Here is a 27,589-nt window from a genome sequence, read left to right as displayed (position 1 = left end):
GTAGTGCCTACTGTTTGCTAAGGCTTTTGTTTGCAGGTGCCTTTGGATGTCTGCTAGAATAGGAGCAACATACTGAGCTACAGGATGAAACCTCAATTGGGAGAATATCTGGATTTTTTTGGTGTTAATTTGTGTTACAAGATCCCCAGTTCTGACAGACTGCTTATAAATATTGTATATTTTCAGCTGGCACTTCCTGAGATGTATACATAGGAAATGTTTAATTGCCCACAAAATATGGGTAAGAGGAACTAGCAGATCTGTCCTTGAACTTACCCCATCCTGCACTCCACATACAGCTTTCTTCTTTTCCCCTCCTTTTTTTTTCCCCCCCTCCCACATATTCACTCAATGAACAAGTTGCATAGCTGAAGAGCTGAAAGCTAGTCACAGTTCAGATTGGGCTGGAACTCAGAAATGTGCTACTCCACACAAATCTTTAATAAAAAGCAAAACATTTGTAAGATCTGAAGAGAAACCTGTGCAATCTGGGCATCTGCAGCACCAACACGTTACATGGCAGCATTTAATTATATTATATATCAGATAATGAGAAGACAGTTATACTAATGAGAAGACAGAAGCCTTCCATGGAACCAGAACACTTTCACTGTTTTTTTTTGACAAGGATTGGTTCTAGATGTGCTTTTTGAGTACTAGTTATCCTGTGATCACAAGAAGGTTGAACAACTTGTTGAGTGATATCCATGAAATCATTAATATATTTTCTGTATATATTTTCTCAAAGGAGCTGGCTTCTCATTTCAATTTTGTTGCGTTACCACTGGCCTTCCAAATCACCTCTTTCCTTAGTCATCAGCCTCACCCTTAGAAGAACTCTTCAAATATTATCAAGTCCAAACTTGGACTAACAGCAATGCAAACAGTGAGGCATCATCATGTCCTCATTGTATAATCTGTATGTACAGCACATGAAATAGTCATAGTCTTTAAAAGACATTTTGCCATAGGGTATTAGTGATGCATCGTACAAGGAACTGGCACTTCAGTTAATGCAACAAAAGATTTGATGACTAATAATAAAGATGCTGAACTAGTATCCTTCAGAGTTTGTTAGACATCTACTCTATCTGCCTATCTGAAAAGTTGATTTGAAAGAACTGTGAAATGCTGAAGAAAAGATATTTTAAATACTTTTTCCACTGGAATTATGTTGCTTAGTATTATAAACTCTAATCTTGATAAGCCAACTAAATTAAGCAATCCACAGAAAAATACATTTATTTCCATGTAAAATACAGAAATATTATCTTTGGTTGAAAAACACTTGTGCATTCTTCATTTTCTTGCATTGTTATCTAAAGATTAATTTGAGTTTAGTATAAAAGAATTCACAACCGCTCATAATCCATCTTAATTTCATTAATAAGAAATTATGCTCAAATTCATTCCTCACTGAAAGTGAAGAAAAGCCCTCACAATGCATTGTTGTGTATTTGGTTACTACCTGCAGCTGGTGAAGTGTCCTTGGATTATTTTCTATGGGGGACAGACTAATCTGTGAGGACGAGTATCTAGTTGCTGACAAGATCTTAGTGAACTGAATTTATAACAAGACATTCAGGACATTTTTACTCTTACGCGTAGTGAGCATGAAATCTATTGTGTCCAGTTATTCCAAAGTACTTATTCTAATTTATTCATACATTCATTTTAGTATTCAGCTTTCAGATAGAATCTCCATATCCCTCTGGAATCATCAAAACTTTTGGTCTTATGTTCTGTGTATATTTGACTCTTTTTCTTGAAGTAATCTGAAAAAAAATAAGAAACTGATACTGAACAGGATGTACTGTTGGTGAAACAAGGCTTATTTTTTATACCAAACATCTTTTTCTTTTGTTGCAGTGCTCATTTTTGCCTAAATTCTCCATTCATATAGAGACAAAATACGAGGACAACAAAGGCAGCAATGACAGTGTAAGTACGATGGCTTTTGCAAAATTATTGAATCCTTTGAGTTCATCATGTTCTGTGTCTGAGGGTTGTAGGTCTTTCAGTCTGGGGAAAAAGGCCTCACCACGCTTGTGTCTTTGCACCAACCTGGGTTATTAGGAGCTTGTCAGCTTGCAGAGTACTTACCTCTGAAGCACCATGAGATGAAAGGTTCATCTACACAACTTCCCCGCTGCATCTCACGTTCTAATTGTTGCTGCTCTAAACACAACGTCATTTGCATATGTGAATTTGGAGAGTAAAAATTACTTCTTTTTTTTTTTAGTGTAATTGTTTATCCATTTCACATTATTCTCTGTGAGTAAAGGGGGTTGAATTCAAAGGAGCTCTAAGGAAGAGCAAACAGGAAACTAAACAATGGTCAGAGAGGAGAGATCTCAGTAAACAACTCCAAGGGAACAATGGCTGGAATATTGAGGTGATGCTTTTGGCAGTCACTTACCAAAAGTTACAAAGTTCTCAGAGTTAGAGTTTAGAGATGAAAAGGATAATTAGCTATGCAAAATCCTCTCTAGAGGAAGGGTGGGAGGGAGTAGCCAGCAGCTGCTGATCAGGAGATGCTCAGGAATAGAAGGCGGGAGGTCAGTCGTACTTTGTTGCCTTGACAGGGAGCAAAGCAGAGTCCTACAACTTGCAAGAAAATCACTAACATTCATTAAAGCCAGACATGTAAAGATTCAACCTATGGATGAATACACAAATATATTTCTATATGTTTCATTTTGTTATGCTTTAAAGAGTCTTTTGTTGCAGACTTATGAGAAGTTTCTTATAGGCATGAAATACAGGTTAAAATGTCTGGAAAATTGTTCTGTAATACAGAGACCTAACGAAGGAATATTTAAACTCTTTCTTGAGAAAGAAGGTGGCACTAAAGCAGATTTTAAGGGGTCTGAGACACAGAGCCTTTTAGTTTCAAGAGTGTCCTTCTAGCAGCCTTCCTGAGGTTCAAGTCTTCCCTTCTCCAGATGGGAGGCACATTTCCCTAACTGCCTTGGGCCTGCGTGTTAATAAGGCTGACAGCTGTTGTGCTGCTTATGGCAGAATAATTACATGTGAAAGAACAAGGTGTAATTTTGAATTTGTTTTTGGCATCCAGGCACTCTCCCAATGGGAACATGACAGAGATCATGTATGAGCCACCAGATACCAACAACTTTCAATCACTGCTAGTTTAAGCCAGATCCAGATTAGTGAGAGAGGAAAAAAAAGTAATAAATTACATTACCAACTGTATGAGTATTATGTAATTTATGCACTTTTTAATGTTCACTTCTGCTTTTTGGCAATGCTTTAATTCAGAACAAGCCCACACCTTTGGTTTCAGGAGGGTGCAGGCTAATTTTCTGGTACATTATAGCAGAGAGAAGACACATTCTGTACCGATGCCTATCAAAAGAAGAACTGCAGCTATTTAATCAGTGATTTTTCACTTTTTTTTCCTGTGTGTCAGCTTTGTGGCTAAAACACTACGAATCAAGTCCTGACTAGTACCCAACCAGTGAATTTAAGATGAAAGTAACACAGAGGTAGGATATTCACATGATATAAATCAAAGAATCTCTACTCTGCTTGAATCCAGCTCTTCAAATATAATTTTTACCAGAGTGCCAGTGGGGTAATATTACATTGCCTTTATACTGAGGTACCTGAGTCACAGACTAGGCAAGTATTTACCAAGATTAACAGATTTAATTGACACTTACTTGAGCTGAGACAGAGAAAGAGAAGCTGAATTAAGAGGGCTGCCTTCCAAACCTAATTTCCATGAGTTTGTAATTCTGAGAGCTGTGCTATTTGCTAGTGTGACCACAAGAAACCAATGGAAGATGTAAATTTTTTTGCTGTGGATCCAGTGATGACACAGATGTGTCTGGTACGGCACTGAAATGCTGGAAGGTTAGTATATATGGAGAGACCTGATTGAGCCTGTGCTGAGACTTCTGTTAAACCAAACACATCAGAACAAGGACTAAGAGTCGGTCTTGTTTCTCGTACTCAGTGAGTAGGCTTAAACCTCACTCAAGAAAATGCAAACAATTTCAGATTAAAATTCACTACATTTGCCTGGTCAGAAAACAACAGGAAACATAGCATCCATTTCTATAGATTTCCATCAGTACACTATATTTTTCTTCATTGCAACTATCAACCTTGGCTGATGAAGAACCACTTAATCCAAAAAATACGCCTGTAAATTTTTCAGTTGTGATGCAAAATATAGTGAATGAATATTAATATTACAGTAATGAGGTTAATAATGCGTGTCTGGTTTTAACTCAACTATTTCTAGATATGTTTTTGAGAGAACACAGGTTATTTGAAATCTTTGAACTCTGATCTGTTCTTCATTTCCATGCTTTCTAATAAAGTAGATATTGATTGTAAAAAGCAATAATTAGATATAAGGATACTAAAGCTAATTCCATTGGTTAGTGGAAGAAAGTGATATAAATGTTCTTGAGTTCCTGTTGTCATTTAGCAGGCTAGTGTATTGTTAGAATTACTTTATTTAACATGTTGCATTGCCTGGTAAAATTCTACCTAATTACTGCAATGTATCTTGATGCAAAAGTGCTTCTGATTTTTCTTCCCAGTTGTCATGATAGAAGAAACTAGTGAAAGATAACGGTATCCACTCTGGAACTTGATTTTTCTGTCTTAGACTTTGTCATCATTTTAACCTATTTTAATTGTGCTGAAAGCACTATTGTTCAGATCTGTTAAGGTTTGCACTTGATTTTCAGAAATATAAACATTGCCAGAAAGAACAATGGATAGTAAAACCCTTTATCTAGATAAATCACTAATGAAGCTTGTGTAGATGGCAGTAGTGCAGTACCCCAAATCCATCCAGTTGTGATTTCTAGTGCTACAGCACAGCTGATTTTGCTGTATCGTGTCTAGATGTTCGCATGGCAACTCTCTCCTTAAAAAAACAGAGTCAGTGTTGGATGAACACGTTAGTACATCAAATATTGTCACTGCAACCTTGCAGCTTTACAGCTTCATTAATAGTGTTAGAAAATAGACCAATGAGTCAGGCCAGTTGATGTTTCCTCTTAGGGGTCTTTCAGAGAGTAAACTTCTTAGTTTAAAGAAAAATTTTATTTTTATTTTACTTTTATTTTAAATTACAAAATGGATTTTCTAAAAATTAGGATGGTTTGTAAAATGTAAATGACATTGTAGGTGGTATCTGTAGAGTACATGAAAAAATTGCTTTTCTATTGCATCTTCAGCTGCTGACATAAGTCAAGGTTACGATGGGAACTGCTGGGAAGAGGGAGGTGCAGGTGCCTACGACAGACAGCTTCAGTGAACACGGACAAGCTATAAAAGTGCATGTTAACCACTCAGTGCACGCTTATTTCCCCATAAAAAAAATTATCAGTTAGGGAATTTGAATATCAATACACAAAGTCTGTATTTTGAATATTAAAGTTAAGTTAATATTCATTAAGTTAAATACAAGAGAATTTTTCAGGTTATCTAATTAATGAAATGGTCAGAAATCACAGGCAGGAGTGGTAGAAGCTACTGCTTGTTTGTGAATAAATGATTAGTCTGTGGGTTTCATGAACAGACTTTGTTAACCCCTTTCTTTATTTGGGCAGATATTGTTTTCTTTTAACAGTTTATTGATTGGTCAGTAGCCGAAGGTAGAGCAAAGGTAAAGTGAAGACAGACACTGCTCAAGCAGATCACTGAATCAGAGACATTTTGGTTTTCCTATTTGTTGCAGAAGGATCATTATGTTTGACTGGTGGGTTTTTTTGTTGGTTTGTTTTGCTTTGTTTTTTAGTCACAGAAGTAATTTCTGCTGATATTTGGGCAGGGAATTTTTGTCATCAGATAGCATCTGGGGAAAGTCAAAAAGTACAGCTTGTAAAAACAGTTGTCAATAATGGAAATTCACTGTATGTAAAACTTAACAGTTCCTTGCTCTTTGTAGCATAACATTTTGCTCTGGAAATGGCTGAAGCTTGATTATTAAAGAGTAACATGCAAGATCTTAAAATAGCAATAGTCTTTCTTTTTATTAAAGAGCCATGATATTTATTAGCAAGAATAACATTATTCTTAAGAGTAATGAAGGTGTAGATGAACGATTTCAAGGTAGAGTTATATTTCAAGATGACAAAGTATGGCTATCATTGGGCACACTTTCGTGAGTGTATGTCTCATTAACGCTGATAAAGTCATCAGAGCTACAGCACTAATTCTTTGTCAGTCAAGAGAAAAATATCAACGTGTTTCTTGCCTTTCCAAGATAATATAGTGTTGAAAATGCATGTCTCTGACCATTTACCAAATGAAAACAAGAGGGAGTCCTGTATTCCATATAGCTATAAATTAACTCCAGTATCATTTGACACATTAATAGCTTGAGCATGCTAAAACCAGCCAGCTAATAGCAGATGTTATTTGATATGCAACCTATGTAAATTGCAGTGCCATCATTTAAAGTTAGAAAATCCTTTCCTGACAGTGAGTTCTCAGTCTGCAGCCCTACAAGTGACAGAGTATGTGGTATTGGATCATTCAGCATAATTCATCCTTAGTGTTTCTGATGGTGTTGGTTGTGAAACCAAATAAATTGTAAGTATGACCAGCTAAGAAGAAAAGCTGTTTCTAGTTTTGCTGGGTTTAGGGTGGTTTTTTCCCCCTATTTTTGTCTCCTATCTTAGTAACATGAAAGTAGGGTGTAACAATCTTCAAAATAGCACATGTAAATTAAATGTAAATTCACTATTTAAGGAAACTGCCATGAAATGCTGATTTCAGCTGAAATGGATTCAGCTGTGCCCTGGCTTAGCCTCACTGCACTACAGGATATCGTTCTGTAAGTTGTCTAGAGGATTGCTGAGCATCACTGCAAAATATGTCCAAATCAAAGCCAGGATCACTTTTAGGGATGATTTTATTTGCACCTGGACTTTTTCTGTGTGATGGTATTGAGTATCTGTTTGTCTCCTGTATAATTTGCAATGGAAAATGTTAATTTTGTGAAGCTTTTCCCCTCTAATATGTCTCAAAAAATACAGGCACACAAGTGGACAAGTTAGCCTAAAATTCCTTCTGTGGGAAGAGCTCTCTTTTTGTTGAACGTAACTACAAATGGTACCTCCCAAGCACATGTAGCTATCACAGAACCTAATATAAGCCCAATACTGACAGAGAGTGTGAACAAGTAATATGGTTGTACCTCTACTTTTTGATTTTTCTAAATGTACTCCTGAAGTTAATTAGTAAATCTAGCACTTGAAATAGATGTGACTTTAAAAAAACTAATCCCAGTAAATATTATTGGTAGTCTATTACAGTCTTGGAAGCATAGCTACTTTGAAATAATTACATAAAAATACATTTATCTGTTCAGAAAGTACAAATCTAAATGAGATGTTTTATAAGAGATGGAATAATAGAGGAGTCGTGAGATGGAGATAAAAAGGAGCCGGGAGGAAGGCTGCTTATAAATATGTAAGTGCCTTTGTGAGTTCCACTCTGCAGCAGACAGTGATATTCCCGTGCTGTTCAGTGAGCCAAATCTACTGTTCTCAGGGAGAGATTTAATCTTTCTCCATAGAAGAATTGCTCCCAATTATGCGTGTCCGCATAAATAGTTTTAATCAGTGAAGAGGTGGAAATTGATCAATTCCCATAGTGTTTGCCCTAGTAAATCTCAAAAGTATATTAACGGGCTTTGGGGGTAACTGCGGTTGGGCCATGACTTCCAGAAAAGTTACACACTGAATAAAACTCCACAGATCAAGTTCTGAGTAGGTATTCTTTTATTGTAGACCAAATTTTCCTTCAGAAAAATGAGAGTTGAAGTGGACCAGATGACACAACCTGCGAAAGGATGCTGTAGTAATAAATTGGAGAGTAACCAGTAGTTCTGACAATAGCAATCTAAGGAGATTACAATTTCAAGTTGGAGAGAAGGTTTTGTGCCAGATTTTCCTTTTTTTACTAGGAAAAGAAGAAGAAAAAAAAAGCTTATTTTTGCAGTCCTTACTGCAGTTATACCTTTAACTTTCACATACTATGAAATCTAGATTTAAACCATCCTACAAATGCTGGATACACATGTATTCTACTCACAGAAAGCGCTCGTCATCATACAAATTGCTCAATACCTGCAAGTTGCATAGTTAGACTACATTTCAGTGATGGGAGAAAATGCAGAGAAAACCCAAAAGCTTCAGTGAAGTATCAATATTTGATGCATATATACATCTAAGCTTGTGGGCTCTTCTAGCTGCGTGCTGTATTTTTTCCATTTTCTTGGAGCTCAATGACAATGAATGAATCAATATAATAGTGAGAAAGGCAGAGTTAATTTCAAATTGTAATGCTTAAAGATATTTTTATCATGCCATTCATGTCACAGCCTGCCTGTCTCACTAAGATGTCATCTTATGACATCCAGCTACTGCAAAGTCAAGATTTAAGTTTGTTGGGATGCCTGTTGGCTTTGTTGGCAGGGCAGGGAAACTGGGGAAGCAGAGAGGGAGGAACAACACTTTCAGGCATAGATATTAACTCAAAGAAGGATTTAATAGAAGAGGAAATTTTATTTGTAATAGAAATTCTTGTCTCAATAAATTACATGTCCACATTGTATATTGACCAACGTAGTTGTTTTCACTTAAGTTTGTATATAGGCACACGTCTGATTAATTAGCACCTGGAATATTAATCATGTTTTCTACCTTATTACCTGCCTGTAATTAATTTAGGAATGCTCTGCTTTTTTGGAAAAAAATCTTTTAGCTCTTACCCATGTAATTTCTCTGCCTCAGCTGCATTTCTCAGCAGTGGCTGACTCTCTGGATCTAACTAACAAATAAGAAAAACATAGAGATCATCTCTCACCCAAAGCCTCACCAGGGATGGAAGAAATAGCTTCCAGAGAAAACCACCCCATTTTCAAACTTGTTTGTTTATAGTATAGAATTCTCTATATAGATTGCCTTATCACTTTCATCTCTAACAACTTGTCTTTATTTCTAAGATGACCTGTTATTTAACTGTTTCCACAGGAAATATTATGTCCTATATGTATTAGTGTTTAAGATGTGAATTAGCTGCCTTATTGCAACCTTCTGACCACAAACTCCTTGTATCTAGGCTGGTAAAAAAAAACCATTTTGCAGTAAAGACAGAGATGAACAACTTTCCAGCTGGTAATCCCTTGAATACCTTCTTTGCTCTTGACGATACGGAAAAAAAACCCAAAACAAACCCATCACAAGAGAGAATGATACATTATGGAACACAGCCAAGCAAAAAAAAAAGATTTGACCCTCGGAGTCCTAGTAGTGTAGGTGAGCGAAGAGTTTGCCAGTGTGAATGTAAGCAATGGATTCATCCGAGTTTGCCTTTAAACTATTTGTATCCAAACCAGGTTAGCTGTGGTGATTGGCCATCAAAGTTAAATTTTGGATTTAAGCCAGCAATTTAGCCTGAAGATATAAGAAGAAAAAAGAGAAAAGAGCTTGTAGAAAAAAGATATTAAATTTGTTGACATACCATCAGCTCATAACTTGACTTTCTGTTCTGGCTTTGGCTACAGGGAAAAGAGAAGTCACCAGCAAAGTATGTGCTAGGGTGTGTCGTTGTAGGCCATGAGGAAAACAAAGAACTGAAATTTAAATACATCAGCACTTACATTGCTGCAGTATCCTGTATGAGCTTTCTTTCCTGAGGTACTAGAATCATCTGCCAGGGGCTTTTTTGAAAGTTTTCTGCAAAAGAAACTATTGATGATTGTAAAGATGACCCAGTTCAAACCTTTCATCCACTTTTTGTCATTCTGTGGGTGAATAATGTTGAGTTTTCATTCCTCTTAGAACGTGGAAGTGGATAAATGTTTGTTGTAAAAAAGCGGTCACCCCCCAATCCCCAAAACAAAACCAACCCAAAACCCACAGCAAAAAGGACACTTCAGCCTGAATGTTACTCTTTGTTTTCCATTTGATTGTGTATTTCAATCTCAATTAATTACTTGGCTTCCAAATGTAAATCCTGTCCAGTTCTTTCCAATATAATATTTAATAGTCTGCCTTTCTACATAATCTTCTTAAGGATACAGATTGTTCTCACCATTCGTTTTCTGCACATTCGCAAATACAGTTGCACAGATTGGGAGCCTTATGCTTCTTTTCGTGGCCTTTAATCTCTTCCTTTAAAACTTCTAAATTTCTCTAGTCTCTTTGATCACAAATGCAATAAACCCATCCTCCCTACAGGTTTTAAGACAATCCCAAATTATGTGGCTAGGAGAGGCAATAAGAGAATTAGAGCTAAGAAAGACATCAGTCTTTTTCTCTAATGACTTCTTATTTTCTACTGTTGATAGAATGAGAACATTAAATCTCTATCTGCAGATCTTGTGAGGACAATCTTAAGAAGGGGAGAAGCATAAATGGTTAGACAGCAACTTCTGCCAGCAAAGGGAAGCGAGAATGTCATTCAACAAACTTTTCGAATGGAGGGAATGGTCAGAAATAGCCTAAGCAGCAAATAAAGCAGAGTTGAAATGGTTGAAAAATTCCTCCTGGTTTTGACAGATTGGCAAAGGCATCTGTCATCCCCACTTCTACCAAAGCATTTTAAAGAGAGAAAAAGAATTCTAAACTATATTACTTAGAGGTGCAATATGTGGATTCAGCCTGTGACGGAGCAGGGCACATTTCTTCAGATAAGATACTGGGTAATAGTCCCCATTTAGGTCCTTGTAAACATGCAGAGATACACATGGGCTTAAATTTATTAGGCTTGTACTTAAACCATGTACTGATTCAGAGCCTCAGCTGACCTGGTAATGTCCATTTAAGAGAATTCTCCATTATTTTATTGAAAGCTCAGAGATTATTATGAAATGCATCTTCTTCCAGAAATAGTTCAATTGATTTCATCAAGGGACTCCTCTGTATATCTGAATGTGTTCAGAAAAAAAGCAAGCGAGGAAGCTTATAAAAAGTGACCTATATTATATAAAACATAACAGTTATTTAAAAAAAATGTACCCCAGTTCTAAGAAAGAGCATTACAGGGCAAGGACCTCTCAGTTCCAATTTGTTCAAATAATCCACATAATTTATTGCAAAAGAGAAGGAAAATAAGTACACAAATAAAAACAGACTGGAGTTTCCTTTGTTCTTCTGCACTTCCAGACACATTAACGTTTTCTCTCCAGTTCAATAAGCATTCAGTGTTGCCTATTTTATTCCAGTACTGTTAACTACCAAGGCAATTAAAATTGTAGAGTCAAACTTCAGCTTTTCATTTATTCAAATTACGATTTTCTGAGCAATGTTCTTCTTACCAGCTGGTGTACTTGTTCTTTGTAGTCCTTTGCTCACTTTAAATGCTTTACATGGGCATTTCTTTCAGAAATAACAACGTAGCATTCTTGTTGCTGAATAGTTGCTGGCAGTTTGGGGTTTTTTTTAACTGTTCCTCTAGGATGAAATGAAATTAAATTAACAGAGCGTTTACTGCATTTATTTAAAAAAAAAGAAGACAAAAATATTTATGCTTCCTGGAAACGTTAGCTATAGAACATTGTGCCCCAAAGGACAAAAAACACATCGTTTGCTTGTTACTGATCTTGACAGTGTATGCACAGCTTCCCTGAATTTTATGGCACTCATTCATTATAGCCTTTTAACTAGTCCCTATTTCCAAGTCCCAGAATCATTAATAGAAATTTATTGCAGACATAGCATAAGTCACATGGGTCACTAAGATGCCTAAATAATTAAATTATGGACGCAGGCACAGAAGTACACTACACTGCAGATGGAAATGACCTGCATTTTCAAAATATACCCGTCATTTGCCTTGCATAGAACGAGAGAGTTGGTGTTTAAAACCAGGTCCTAAAGGATTAAAATCAAAATAAGTTTCCAGCTTCCACTGAGTGCAGTTCAACCAAAATTTTGATTCTCAGTATAACAGCAGCTTAGCCTGACTAGTGCACACAACACACTTGCATTGCATTATTGTCCCTAGAGTGGAAAGGTCAGAAACATCCAGAGTCCTGAATGTCAGGTTTTTTATGCAGTGGTGAAATCTAGTTCAAAGATTAGAGAACACAATAAAACCAGTCCTAGGTGTTGACTTTACTATTTGTGACCGAAGTCTCCGTTCCAGAAAGTGCAAGGAAGAAAAGCACTGTGAGCAGCAGGTGCTGAACACCATGTGTTATATTTAACAATTCACTGTCTCTTGATCTGACATAGTGGATTGTTCCCCAAAAAGTCTGTGGCATCATTCATTCAAACTGTTGTTAATCTTGCTTAGGAACAACGTGCCTATATAGGATCTGCAGAACACCCATTTTCATCCCCTTGATGTCTGCAGTAGGCTGGAGAATGTGACTGTGTCTCTGCAGAAACATCAGTATCTTACTTACATCCAAAGCTGTTCAGGCACAAGCCTAAAATACTCAAGGCATTGAAAATAGCTTGTAACCATTATTCTAGGTGGATTTTGTACGGGTGTTGTTCTGTTACAGTGTTAAATTTCTTTAACTCTTGCAGATTTTTGACAAAGAAGCTAAAGATCTGGAGCGAGAAGTCTGCTTTATTGACATTGCCAGCGATGAAATTCCTGAGCGCTATTACAAAGAATCAGAGGTAAGAGACAACTTGACTGTGAAATACTGAAGAAGGGAATGTAAGAGGCTGCAGGAAAACCTTGGTAGGAAATTAAAACAATTTTATTTTTGTATGAAATCTTGCTGGTCAGTAGTATTTAAAAAGCTTTTGATTAGAGCGGAAGCAAGTATCTAGATTGCCTGACACTTCCTTTTGCAGATGATTCCTCCAACCCTTTGAAATGCTTTCATCCTCTTATCAGAACATATCCTGTACCAGACCTTTGATATTCAGCTGAATTAATTCAAAGTAGAAAAGGATTTTTCTCTGAATCATGAAGCTCAGTTAAGTGTTCGCAGGTCTGAGCAGTTTAAAACATTACTGTTGTCCTTATTTGCATCCTGCCCTGACTCATAAGTCACATGAAGTGTCTAAGCCCAGGCGAAGGACAGATACACTGCAGTGAGAGTAGGGCTGTCGCACAGTTGGTCAGGGCCAACCATGACACAAGACCAGGAGGGACTGAAGTGTGCTACATACTGCAGTAAATCTGCCAAAGAGCATCAATGGCAGCGGATGCATTCTCTCTCTCCAAATTCCCTTGAAAATTGCTCCCATCTATATTTGATGGTGCACATCTCTGAAGAGCATGAGTTTTTAGGTCAATGCAATCACTGTTTTGAAATCAGCAACCACCATACAAATGAAGATGAGGTCTCAATATTTTAACCTCAGACTTGAAATATGATGGTTCGCAAGAAGTAGCTAGGGAGGAATGATCAGATCTATGCTTGCATTTAATTTTGGAGATATGATTTACCTCTGGAGCCAAGTATATATTCATAGCTGGCAATGAGTATGGCAGCTGTTTGACTATACAAAATGAGACTGCATCATCATTTTTAGGATAGAAAATGAAGAAGTGACAATGAATATATTTCTATACCACAGGAGACAGGATTTTCAGACTAAAAAAGTCAGGTACTTGTTACCTTCCATTTATAGATCCTATTTTAAATTTTATGTACGGGTCATAAAACAAAATTGAGTCTACAGTAGAATGAAAAGTAATTTTATTAGTTTCCTTAGATAATGAAACCCATCTGTTATGTACCAAAAATTATATAACACCTCATGAAACAGCTTATTGGTCCCATCATCTTATCTGAACTCCACGGTCTTCTGATTCCATTTGGGAATGACTGCTGCTATTGAACGGGTCAGCATCTGACTGTGTTTTAAAGAAATCATGTCAGATTTTTCATCTCAGTGTGTGCACTTTCAGAAATTGTGAACAGGAAGGTAACATCTAGCTTTGCAGCTTTCCTCCCCATTTTTAATAGCCAACTATTAAGCCTAATTTCAATATGATTAATCTTATCATATAGAAAAAAAAACAGCCTCATGTTGAGTGAGAAAAGCATTTCAGAGTCTTTGTGTTGTTATTTCAAAGACAAATCTAGAGACTCGATTCCAAGCAAAATGGAATTTTATATGGGTTTAAACAACAAAAATAGCCCAGCATCTGTTGTTTTTTTCTCTACTGATGGATGATTTGTATGTTAGCTACCAAATCCTGTTTCAGAATTCATACAAAATAGTAAGAACACCTCAGCATTTAACTGTGCACTTTCTGTAACTGGTACTGAATTAATAGTTGAATTCAGTATCTTCCAAAATTTACAAACTATGGGGTTTTTATGCTACCATATGATGAATATGAAGCCAAATTCCCATTTCTGATGTGGCCTTTTACATAATTTAGGAACTATAAAAAGACTTTTAATGTTTGTAAATGTAATTTCCGTCTGTTTTCAATCAGAACAGCATAAAAAAGTAACTCCATGTAAATGACAAATGGTCTGTTTTCCAAATAATAGTTTTAGAGTTAAGTAAAAACCATTTACAGTAAGCTTTTGAAAGGTATTCTAGTTACACTAGTAACAATTTGGCTGCTTTTAGATCATTTAATCTGAATTGATACTAAATTTAAAGATTAAAACTGAAGTTACAATCCTCAGGATTTAAGAATTAGATCCCACAGGATAAGTGTTCTGACTCCGATCCAGGAAGACTAATGAGAATGGTTTGAAGTCATGAATGATGTTAGTAATCTCTTCATTTCGACGGACCTTTCACATGCTGAAAATTAAGCAAGTTCTGTATCAGGGTCAGGATACTTAGTGCCTTCTAGAAATGAGCTTTAGATTTCTTTTATAACATGATTTATAGCACCCCCCTTCAATTAAAACACACTTCCGTTTTTAACTGCAATTTTCATTCTTTAGTTGTCTTACTGTATATTAGAGAAGTAGCTTAAATAATTTAAACCTTTCACACACTACTTCAACTGCTTGCTCTTTGTTAGTGCTGATGAGCCTGCTTGTAGAGGGAGATTTCTGATGTGATCAGACAGCACTAATTACATAGTTGCTGTTAAGCAAGCCTTTGTGATTTCAGTTATTTTTAGCTTTAAAGTGTCCAGTTATCCTTCATAAACTGTTTGGGTCAATATCAGAAGTTTTTCAGAGCCCTGTGTATGAAAAGCCCCTTTGTACGATTTGACTGCGACCTTTCTTTGAGTTAGTGCATCAAATAACTCATTGATTATAAAAGAATGAACCACGGCAGCTTTCGTGTTGTTTTTCTCATAAACAGAAGATGTGGTTGTGCCTGTATGACACCGATATCATCAATAGAGGTAATAATATTGCAGTTACCACAGGAGGGGTCAGGAGATAGCCAAGGGACCCACATAGCATTGGTACAAACAAGTGAAGCCACCATTCTCTGCTTCCTAGCACCTATGATCTAAAAAACTATTTTCCAGTTGCACTGACATGTATCTTATAAACAAATCTATATTCTTCCTTCCATTGTGACTTACAGAATAATGATTCACACAGAAAAAGGCAAAATGTGTCAAGTATCTTCGTATGTATAATGTTCCATTTGAATTACATAACTCGTTTTGACTTGTACTGGTACTGATGAGAAGGAAAAGTGTTCCATGGAAATGTCATGAGAGTTGAAAGGAAAGTGATGGAATTCAACTTTGTACATATCTGCTTTTCTTCTCCTCTTATATATTAACTAAAATTGAAAAATAAAAAAAATACAGTTAGCTGGAGGCTTAAGGAGAGTTGCTGTTTCACTGAGGAACACTTTACAGGAGCCTCTGCCAATAATACTAAATGATCTCTTGACCAGAATCATCCAAGTGATTTGAATTCCCTTGAGAACAGAGGGCTTATCAGTCAGGGTATGCACAAAGGACTAAATCACCAAATAAATAGTGAATCAGAAGATAGTTTTGTTGGCTACTATAAACACATACACAGAGTCAAATTCTGTCTTCCATGAAGGTATACTGATTTCTGCTGTCAAAAGAGCGGCTCTTGTAGAAGACTGGAGGAGGTATAACCGCAGCAATTCTGGGTATGAAAAAGTAGATGACTTAATTTTAACTTAATGACCATCTACGAACTTCATTGTGAAGTAGCCAGCAGAGTACTCAACAGTGCTGTTCACATCTCAATATAGCTTTTTTTTACAAGCATGGACCTAAAAATCCTTCAACTTTTAAGATGTTTAAGTATGAGGTTCCAAATTGAGAAAGCTTGAATGTAGATCCAAGCTAACAGCTTTGCCTGTTTTTCTGGAAGGAGTCACATATGCTTCCAAAGCTGAACGTACGTATTACATTGAATACAGAATGTTATGTTTCTATATAAAAAATGTCCAAGCCTACAGGTAAGAGTAGTTGTACATTTTGTAAAGTCATTTCCTTGTGACTTTACCGTCAATGAATATGTATCACCAGCCATCATGTATTCCCCATATAGACATATATATTTATCTGAATTATAGACAATAATAAAACTGAGCTCTGCAGAAGAGCGGGGGCCTCAAGTGAATCATTCACTGAAATCAAACATTTACTGTAGATGTGAGCTACTAAGCAAAATGTTCTTTGCCACCATAGTCAAGTTCTAAAAATTAAGTGTTTCATTTCCTGTTTACTACAAAGCAGTTGAGAGTTGGACAAATGGAATAAACTTTTAAAGTTGCCTCCAAACAGAAAGATTTCATGCAGCTCCTGCAGTCATCTTCTTCAGTTGCTGTCTTTTTTGACTCGAGTACAGCTTCACTGTAACAGGTCCAGCTTACTCCTGTCCCGGTGCTTTCAGAATAACAAAACCTCTATCATATTACAGAGCCAGAAAATTATGGTAGTTGAAATAATCCAGCTGCCTCAGCCCCCACAGTGAATGTGTCAGTACAGTAGTTCAGTACAGGGCACAGCAAAAACAGATGAAAATTTCCTTTTCCTTAGTGACTTCAGTTGTGAGCTTACATAAAGTCTGGCTGGATTATCATATTTTAGCACCTCGGAACTGTCCCAGTATTTACAGTTCTGATGTATTTAGCTGGCTCTTCCAGAAAACACATTTTAATGGAAAATCCAAGATGAGAAAAAAAATATATTTTTAAAAAATTACTCCACATAACTCTCTATAGTAGCATCTTTACATCAACAAATCTTTCCAGAGCCCCAGCTATATCAGCTGAGATCCAAAACCTAGCAACTACAGCTGATGGTGAAATATCACATCACATGTATTAAAACCGTGAAGGATTGCTTCTGAAATTCAATATCAAACAAATTGGTCTTTAGCATAAAGGGGGAAAGAAAATGACTGCACTTTAAAAGCACAGTGGTGGAATATATTGCAATAGGAGTCTGAAAAAACAATTCCATGCATTAAAAGGAAGGAAGGAAAGAAGGAAGGAAGGATCTGTTTCTGGGCCATCTGAGTTCCTTCCAGTAAGAGAACAGGATGCACGGGCGCAAGCACAGTGCACTTTCACCTCTGCAGAGCATATTCAGCTTGGGGATCTTTTTCCATGCTAAATGCCCGTACAACCAGCAAGTCATTTTTCAAGACAGACCAGTGACAAGGTGAGCAAGGTGTTCCCTGCAGGCTTCCAGCATACAGACAAAGGAGGTGTTGCCAGCTGCAGAATAGTATGGGATCTTCAAATCATGCCTGATACCACGGCAAAGCTAGGGGAAAGCATGCACATTTCGATTTGCAAGTTTGCTGTATTTCCTTGTATTTATGTATTTCCTTGTTTAAGTAAAAAAACCAGCATTTCAGAATGACATCTGAAAAGGCATTGCAACAACCCAGTGCCATATTGTCAACGTGCTGGTGTTTGCCTCCTGGAAAGGGGGTTACAGTTCCACATCTGATGCCCATGACGTCTGCAGCCTGTGAGGAAGGTTAAGTAAATAAATGCTAAATAATGGAATCTCTAACAAGAAGTATGCTGAGCTGGGAACTGCCAGAAGTGGCCTAAGTAAGAAACACTGAGACAGTACTACCTTTGAAATCATATCCATCACACTGTGGCTTTTATTTTCTTTTATTGTAATTTTACATTTTATTCTCAAATACGCCCAGCTCACGGGTAATGATGTTTCTGCTACGTTAGCAGAAGTGCTATTTTTAAATCACTCTGCACCTGGCAATAATGTATTGCAAATACAGAGTAGGTTTTGCTCCTCTGTAGCAAAAGGATTTGCCAGATGGGCTTTCCTAATAAATTGTGTCTGATAAAAGGACAAGAAGGTTATTTAAACAAAAAGATTTTAGCTATGCCATTACATTTAAAACAGATTGAGGATTTTGCCAGTAGATAAATTAACGGGGAAACAATGAATAGATGCAGTATTCTTTGGATGATGGCTTCTCTAGAAAGGAAGGCACAAGTGGCTAAAGGCAAAAATAATGCAAGCACAAAATTAATGATCTAACTAATAACATAAAAAGGAGGTCAGACCAAAGATCAGCTTGCCCAGTTTCCAGTCACGGTGTTTCAAACTCACGTGTGCCACAGCTCCTGCCTAGCAAATATCCTAGGCAGTTCCTTCCAGGCTTCTTCACTCCAGCCTGGTGCCTCTGGTAGATGTTTTGCAGATTTCAAAGGAAGAGTAAAGAACGACCATGATCTGGTACAGGCAGATTCTCAGCCTTTCCTTCTGGGACCCGGAGAGGCGTGAGCATGGCATGAGTCTAATTTGTTCCCTCTGACAAACCTAATCAGTGAGCTACAGCATGGAGGTCAGGAGGAGGAGCAGTGCTGTGTCCCGGTGTTATTTCTACTTGCATTCAATAGAAAATTGTCATCCCTGCTTGCTTTTTTTTGAAGGACTTTATATGCCTGATTGCAGAAAGGATTCCAGGCTGTCAATCTTAATCTGCCAATTTAAAGCCATGAATTAGGCACATAGAATCATTCTGGGTTGTGGCTTTCATGTTAAAGTTCTCATTGATTTCAGTGGGCTTTGGATCAGACATTGAAGAGTAAAAAAAATAGCAGTTCTGGTCACACCAAAGGTGTTTCTGGCGTGGTATGCTCCCTGTGGCTGTGGCTAATAGCAGAGGCCTAGGAAAGTTGTAAATATATGCAAAATATAGAGATAAATGAAAATATTCTTCCCCTAAATACTTCCTTGTAGGAACCAGAGCACAAGCAATTGCTGAGCCAGAATTTGTGTCTTTCTAATTGTCCAAGACTGTTTGAAACACCTCGTTTTTTAGCATTTGGGTAAAAAGCCCAGTGATGTTAGTTTTACTGAAGATAACCACTCACGTATGTAAAACACTCGTGCTCTTTGAATTGATGGTGCAGAGATTAAACTCTCAAGTTCACTTTGTTTGATGTTGCTGCGTGTCTCAGGTCCCACTTCTCAGCTTATACGCAGGCTTTGAGTTTTAGCTCACCTGAGCAAGCAGTCAGTAAAATCTTTAACATCTTGATTTTTCATACAGCAGTCTGGAAATCTCTTCCTCTGAATTCTTCCTGTTTCCTGGCTTCTATTCATCAGTCAACAGTTTTAGAGTATCAATACGTTAAAGTTTTCAGAAAGGTAGGAATTTCCATAAAAGCTATTAGATGGAAGTTGCCCAAACTGCTCATCATTTCTTGGCTCTTTGCTTGAAACTGTCCAGCCAATTTGTGTCCAAACATCATGTCCTTCAAGAAAAATGGATGTGATTAAGGGAAGCAAAGGTGCCATCTCTGGGTGTTGTTAAAGGAACAATGAGGAGTGATGTCATGGATGAATTGCATTGCAGGAGGTGGATTATTTGTGGGACACCGATTTAAGAATGATTTCCACTATGAATCCCCTTGTCACTTGGGTTAACTTCACAAAAACAAAACAAAACAAAGCAAAACAACTGCTTTCACAGCATCCAGGGGGTTCTTGCAGTTTGAACAAGACACAAGTTTTATGCGTGACTGAGCAGTCATGCCGGGTAGCGGTTTATTATTTAATTTTTATTTATAAATTCTGAATTCTTGATACTTACTCAAATTCATTACATTAAATCCCTTTGGACTGCATTGAAGTTATTCCATTAAAGGTCTGGTTATGGCCACAGGGATCTACAGTATCTATGCGTAACACTCAGTATTATGAACGCGCGTATCTGAAATGCTTAATCAAGACGATGGTTCCGTCACACCAGCACCTGTGTGTCTGTAAGAAACAGCAGATCCTTCCTTACAGTAAACTCATTTTCCTTTGATTTTCCTTTTTTTTCCCTTTCTGAATATTATATCTTAGTTCTTCCCGTTTTTATTTTTTCTTTTTATTGTTATATTGATTGCTTCAGGCGATAATGAGTTATAAACCAACTCTTTCAACCAGAAAATATCTAGATCAACCCGAGGTCAAGCTGTACTGAGTGAGAAGATTAGCAACAGCATGTGACTATGAGTTGTGATATACAGTGGTATGTTGCTCTGATATATGATGACGCTGAATTGTTTTTATGGTGATTTAATGTTGAAACCTTATTATACTGCGAACTTAAAAGTTTGTATTTAGAAAAGAACATATCAGCAATAAAAGCAATGACTTGCACAAAGAAAGAAGAGTTATCACCTCATTAGAGCTTTGTAAAGAAGCTTTACTGACAGAGCTTCAGTTTCTGGATAAAATCAGAAGCCAAGCTAGGAGATAACTAAACATTAGAAAAAAAGGAATGCTGAATGATATATAAGCTCACACTGAATGAAAGAAAATTAAGATCAGTGTAGTCTTACCAATATTTTGATAGTTTTTCTCCTGATTGTCTTCCATTTAGTGCATAATTTAAGCACATACTTAAATACGTGTTCAACTGCTTTTATAACAAAAGATGGATTTAAAAGATCTTCCCAGATCTCAGCTTTGTGGAAGGCAGTGCAGATAAGCACTGGTGCTTATTCTTGAAGACAGATTTCAGAAGCCACACTGTGAATTTACTGAAACTACATTATTTTCAAGTTTTGTAAATTAGTGCTTAACTGTAAATTATTTCTGTTTACAAGATGTAATTAAGTGGGATTGGACTTAAAGTGAAATGCAATTATACCAATATGGAAAATAACACTTTGATAGATAAAACTGTATCTTATACAGATAAAAGTAAACTTTAAAGATGAACTAATGTCCTTACTGGGTTTTTTTTGTCTTGCTGTTGTAATTTCAACAGCAATTTATTGGATTTTCCAGTTCATAAAAGAGAGAGTTGAAATCAGTCTGTGTTTTGCCCATAACTCAGTTGTAACCAGCAATGAATAAATTGGGGAAGTTTCATACTTAGCTGACCACCTGGTTATAGAAGTTCATTTAAAATTGAAAATGGCATTGTCAGGGTCACATCAGTGTTGATGTTTCAAAGCTCAAATGGGACATGGTTTCAGGAAGACAGGCATGGGTAGAAATTATTAGTAAGTCACACTGAGGCAGTGGTGGAAAAGCAAGCTCTGAAGAAGCAGGTTGGTTTTTTTTTTTCCAAAGGCCATAAATAACACTTGGAGTGCATTGTATTGTGATGACTTGCAATAACATATTTTCCTATAGCAGAAAATGTCCTAGATGATATGATTGTCAAAGCATCCCCAAGAATATGCTGCCATCGATTCACTGGCTGTTGGATAAAAGACAGGATTGAATTTTAGTCTATCCTAGTGCTTATTAAATCAATTTCATTTTATTTTTTCATAATATTAATTAGCATGTTTTCATATTTTATGTCTTATCAAAACATGTACTTTAGCAAACTGACAAACAGGGCTTCCTCTCCTGCATTTCCCAGTATGTTTTCTTTGTTTTTCAGGATCCTAAATATTTCAAGTCACAGAAGACTGGAAGAGGCCAATTAAAAGAAGGCTGGAGAGAGACCCATCAGCCAATTATGTGCTCCTACAAACTTGTGACTGTGAAATTTGAAGTCTGGGGACTTCAAACCAGAGTAGAGCAATTTGTACACAAGGTGGGTGAATCAGGAGCTGTTAATCCTTCACAGAAGCAGAACTTGAGCACTACCCTGCGCAGGGATGCAGCTATGGCTGTGTAGAGGCCCAGGAGCGTAGCTGAGTCTGCTCTCAGACCTCTCGGAAGATCTGAAAGGTCTGGAGCAGAACCAAAGAATTCACCTCTAGGTGTAAACTTGACAAAGCCTGGAGCTGCTCAGGTGTAAGATTGAGAAAAAGTATCAATAACATTTTTGATACTGTGAGAAGTATTTGAGCTAAAGTATTTCTGAGTATACATGAGTACCGTACACTTAGCAACCATGTGCAGAATGTCTTAGAAAGGAGGTAGTGGGCAAGTTTTCCAATCGGTCTACTAAAAAATTAATTAACAACAGAATGATAATGTTTTTCAAAGTATTGACCTTCCATGTGTTTAAAAAACTAACAAGGAAAAATAATTGCAGAACATCTGATTGCCCAAAGATTAATGGATTCTGTACACATCCCCAAATGCCTTCCCATGCTAGTCAAAGCCATGCCAATGTCATCCCATCCTGGCAACAGATCCACTTCAAGTGGGAGGTTGGACTACAAGACCTTCAGGATGTCTGACTCTCTAGGGCATGTCTCTTTAGAGACAAAACCATCAGAATATTTTGCACTTTAAATCATGTTGAAAGACAATAGTGTTGCTTTTGTACAGTGCTTTGTATCTGCAGAGGTATAACCTTTCCTTTGTTTCCCAGGTGGTCAGAGATATACTATTGATCGGTCACCGGCAGGCTTTTGCCTGGGTTGATGAGTGGTATGGTAAGTATTCTCCAAATTGAGCCCATTTCAATGGGCTCCTGCAAAGCTTAGGACATTTAACAGGTTTCTGTTTGCTTTTGTGGACCTACATCCTAGTCTAAATTGTTCATGAGAGAGATGGATCTGTATTCAGTTTCTCTGGAACATATGGAGCTGATCTCCAGCAGGTTCTTTGTACAAGAGCAGGCTGTTATTTTAGGCAGCCAGCAGGCAACATACAGGGATACCTTTACATCCCATACATCTCAGTGTATATACATCAGTGCCATCACCCTGCATTGCAGGCAGATAGGAGCTGCCCCTGCCAAGAGTCATCTATACGGACAACCGCATGCAGGTTTCAATACAGCTTCTTGCTAAGACTGCAGTAACATGCAGTCATTTTCATACTGCAAACTTCTAGGGCCTCTGATCCAATACAATTTCAGCTTTTTAGGAAAGCTTTAAACTGTTAATATGGATTGTAATAAAGAAAAGACAGAGCTCTAACATCCCTTCTGAAAAATGGATAGAAATGTAAAACCTACTGGGTCTGATTCAGCAGCAGCTGCATGCAAAAACTGTTCTGAATCCATGAACCAGCTGTAGGAATGGGCACTTTGAATAGTACAGAGTAATCTGAATATCAAAACAGCCAATCTTACTTTATAAAATAAGCTCACGGATTTTGTGCTTTTCACATGTATTTTCAGTAAGATGTATCCATAATCATAGATCCTTGTAGAACAGTTTCTAAGAGTTTCCTGTAACATATAATAAGAATTTGGGAATATATTTAGGATATTTATTTAGACTGTCCTTAAGCTCCAGGAAACACCATTTTGGGCATTTCATGGATAAGAACGACACCTGTCTTTCATCAAAACACAGAAATGTTCTGCATTGCTTAAAAATAGTCAATTAGCCCAGCTGGTGCAAACATCTCCAGTGACTTCATAGACCTGCAGGACTTTACACGAGAATCTAACCACAAACTCATGGTGCTGATTTTTTGAAAATGCAGAAAAACTTGCTTTTGATATCACAATGTTCCTCTAAATTTAACAGCACATGAAAATCTTATGTTGTAATGATCATAAAAATACTGACATCTACTAAAACTGGTTAGAGAACTTTGTATCTGGTAAGAAAGAGTTCTCAAGAGATTTGTTTTTCCCTTTTTTTTAGCTGAAATATAGTGATCTGTTATTTTCCCTGCATGAAGTCAGGGAAACTGATTACTTTACATAAAAAGCTTGACTTCATGTAAAAATTGAGCCCACAAATTTGCCCAAAATCCACCCAAAATATCTATTAAAGTGAGACATAAAGAAATGTTACTGGGAAGCAGAGAATCATTTGCACTTTAGCAGAGTTATTGATACTGATAATGAGTGAGTAATCATGAAGTTAAACATACGAAATAAGTTTAGCCCAAAACCACTTAACCACAGATTTTCCAGTTTGATTCTGAATGCACCCTGTAAAAAATACTCTTTCCACAAATTAAATATTGTGATACACAATTATCTTTACGGATTTTTACCGTCACAGTGAGTCTTTTTACTAAATAATATCGTGTGCTTTTAGAACTTATTTATCAGGCTAAGTACAAAACCTAAAAAATCTGGGCTTGCTAAAATAGATATGAATAATATAGCAAGATTTATTTAAAAAAAGTGCAGAAAGTTAGTTTAGTGCTGTCTGCACTTCTAGTCCTCTTACTGCTGTGCTGTTCTGAAGTAGGACAATGGGTAAGACTGACTAGAAACTGAGTATTTCATAAACCAAAAGGAGTGACATCCAATATTTAAACATCCAGGTCACTTTGATACATAGGATCTGTAAAACTCTTGTGGTCCTGCTCTCGACATGTTTATGTGTGTAGGGAGAGATTTTCAAAAGTATAATTTTTAAAGCATGTTTGCCTTCAATGTGCCTATTACCATTTTTTGAGATAAAAGTTTGAGAGAGACTTGGGAGACGATGTTAGTCAGCTAAACTGGATCAAATAATCAGTGTAATAAAATCAATTATTAAATAACGTTATGTTATGGATGTTAGTGACTGATTACTGTTACCTGTTCTGTAAGTATGAATGTGTCTTGTCATTAAATTTACTAACCTGTATTTAGCTTTACTATTAAGAAAATCTATTTTCACAGTGTTATTTACTAATAAAGAGCATGTTCTCTGCTTGGCAAAATGCATCCTTAGCATGTTATTGACATGGCTTATGAGCTTGTTTTTCATTCCAGATAATAGTAAAAGGCTGAAAGAGTAGGAGTTAGTGGTATTCCATGTTTCTTCTGTATCAAAATTTGAGACTGCATTTCATTTTCACTGATGAAGTATGACATTGTGCTACTGGTATAACAGCTAAAGTTAAATCTTTCCTGAAAAGCTGTCGCATAAAATGCAGCAAGAGCCTCGTATCACATAACAAGGAGTGGTGTGATATAAGAAGTTGCAAATCCAAGTGGCACATAATAAACCTGAGAATAATAATAGCCTCGAGAACAAAAACACAGTGTACTTTACCAGCAGTGGTACACGTTTCCAAGTACACTGTGCTAATAAAATGTTATTTAAGTTTTATAAGTAAAAAGTTGATGCCTATTTTCATGAAGCTCTGAAGCTACCAAACCATTGTAAAGAACAGCCCAAAATTCCGACAGCCTTCGTGATCACTTACACCTTACTCAAGTAGATTTATTGAAAGCATGGGAATACTCAGAAGAGTAAGGTCACAAGTCAATTAATTGGATCCTTTAAGTTTTTACTGGAAGTGTGGTTTATGACAAATCTTTTTGCAATCTGGAATAATTGCTTTGAGTTACATAGCAAGCACCTAACACGTTATGCACTAGTTTGACAACATCAGGCATGCCTAGACAATGATAAATGATCCTACCGGTAGAATCAGCCTGATTTATAGAATATTTCTAATTCTTATAATTCATTAAATTGCTTGAGGCTACAAAACTGTTAACGTATTCACTATTAATTCATTTAGCAGTATAATTAAATGTTAGTTTCTGGAATCCAAGCTGATGTGTGCTCTAACAGTAAGAATGTTTGCTGGTTATGAGATGTACTATGCAAAGATAACATAAAATCTTTTTGATAGTGCCTGGAAAGGTAAGTAAATATTTATAATATTTCTGTATCTATCCTTTATTCCAAGGGATCTTCTAAAATCTTTTTAGAAGATTTGGCTTTTGCCAAGGCCTGCACTTCAAAACTTTTTTCCTACCTTATGTTACACGGACACTCCTAAACAATTTCCACTCCTTCCTGTTCTCTGACTCCCTTTGACTTCACCTTCTTGCACCTTCCTTGGCTGATCTAACTACCTTTATGAGTCAATTTTCATAAAGTTAGTTGCTCCATGCTTTTTTTAAAATCCTTTTTTGGCTTCTGCTAAAAGATTACGCGTTCTTAGAACCTTCTCCTTAAAAAAAAGAAATATTAAAAAATAACTTTGCACTGAATCAATGGAAAATGCCAACAATTTTGAACTTTTTACAGATATGACTATGGATGATGTTCGAGAATACGAGAAAAATATGCATGAAAAAACCAACATTAAAGTTTGCAACCAACATTCATCTACTGTGGATGAAATAGAGAGCCATGCCAAAGCAAGAGTATGTCAATTTTTAAAACATATTGCCCACCTTCAGCTAATACAACTGCACAGATCAGAGAGGAGCAACCAACTGATCTTGCTGACCAGTCAGTGGAATTTTGGGAAGGTTTTGCTTCAGTAGGAACAGAATCTTTCTCCATGAAGTGCAATCCTGCCTTTCCTTTGCACTGTAAACTGCCACTGATGTAAGAAAGGGTGGGGTTGGGCTCATTATGGCTCCTTGTCTTCCAGGAAAACACAATTCTCAAATTTCAGTTGAATGCATAAAGAGGAAGTTAAATAGGAGTTTTACTTTCTATTATTTGAATAGTTAAAAAATGCAAGAGTTCAGAGTGCTTCAGTCAAAAAGCCAAGAACATGGGGAGTGGAAAAATTCTATGGGACTGATAAAACTGTTTGCTTCACCAGGAAAAAAAAAAGAGCTAATGAATTATTCAGTATTTTCAAACTAATTTTAATGTTGTCATTGATTAGCTACCAACAAGGTGAGAAGTAGTTTCGGAAGTATGTAGTAGCACTTTGTGGAGAAGGGCAGGTTTCTTGGTAGGTTCTTCTGTTCAGAGTGTGGAAACTTCATAAAGTATTTAAATTCCTAATCTGGGCCCCTCAAGTGGAGGGTGAAATTAGAAATTACTGCTGTCTGCAAATAGAAAAGATGTAGTGATCTTTGCTTTCGAGATGTTATTATTCCTTTTTTTCTACGAGCTGCATTGTAGAATTCATGATGGTTTTAGTCATTGAACTAGTGTGGGGTGAGGCCTGGAGGGTCTTGCAAAGATTTGCAAAGGTCTTGAGGTGTTTCCTTTGTTCTTACTCAGCAAAAATTGTCACCAACCTGAGAAGATGTTGTCTAAGTAATAACCAGGAAGATGAAGGTGATTCTTGTGTTTGTAATGCTGCAGCTCCATTCACATCAAGGTTACTCCACAGCTGAGCTGTAAATTGGGAATCAGTTCAGGTTTTGGCTTTGAATGAAGTCTGCTGGGTGTAGTTCCAAAATTGTCATTGAGGTCAGCACAGAATTTGTCATTAATGAAAAAAAAAGAGAGTCTGAGCCATCTTAGCTCAGAGTAAGGGCTTGTTTTACTTGAGTGCTTATCAGAAGCGAATTTAAAGCGAGCGTAAGCTAAAAAGCCAAAGTCAGCTGAAGGGACAATAAGTATTTCATGTCTGAATTTGAAATGGATAGTCTTGGAGAACGCCACTTCCTAAGACTTTAATCAATCTTCACTGAAATGGC

General features: G+C 36.8%; 1 protein-coding gene across 1 annotated transcript in view; it reads left to right on the top strand.

Annotated features, from left to right (window-relative positions):
- Positions 1-27,589, top strand: part of PITPNC1 (phosphatidylinositol transfer protein cytoplasmic 1) — a gene marked incomplete at its 5' end in the record, with an annotated part of 39,738 nt that overhangs the window by 10,038 nt on the left and 2,111 nt on the right. The window contains 5 exons of the mRNA XM_029085216.1: positions 1,870-1,941; positions 12,534-12,629; positions 21,770-21,925; positions 22,655-22,718; positions 26,229-26,347. Of these exons, the coding sequence (XP_028941049.1) occupies positions 1,870-1,941; positions 12,534-12,629; positions 21,770-21,925; positions 22,655-22,718; positions 26,229-26,347 (507 nt within the window). The remainder of the gene's footprint in view (positions 1-1,869; positions 1,942-12,533; positions 12,630-21,769; positions 21,926-22,654; positions 22,719-26,228; positions 26,348-27,589) is intronic.

The sequence above is a fragment of the Antrostomus carolinensis genome, unplaced genomic scaffold (genome assembly GCF_000700745.2).
Source record: "Antrostomus carolinensis isolate BGI_N321 unplaced genomic scaffold, ASM70074v2 scaffold26195, whole genome shotgun sequence".
NCBI classification, from domain to species: domain Eukaryota; kingdom Metazoa; phylum Chordata; class Aves; order Caprimulgiformes; family Caprimulgidae; genus Antrostomus; species Antrostomus carolinensis.
Note: the sequence above shows the minus strand (reverse complement) of the source record. Positions and strands in the feature narration are given on the sequence as shown.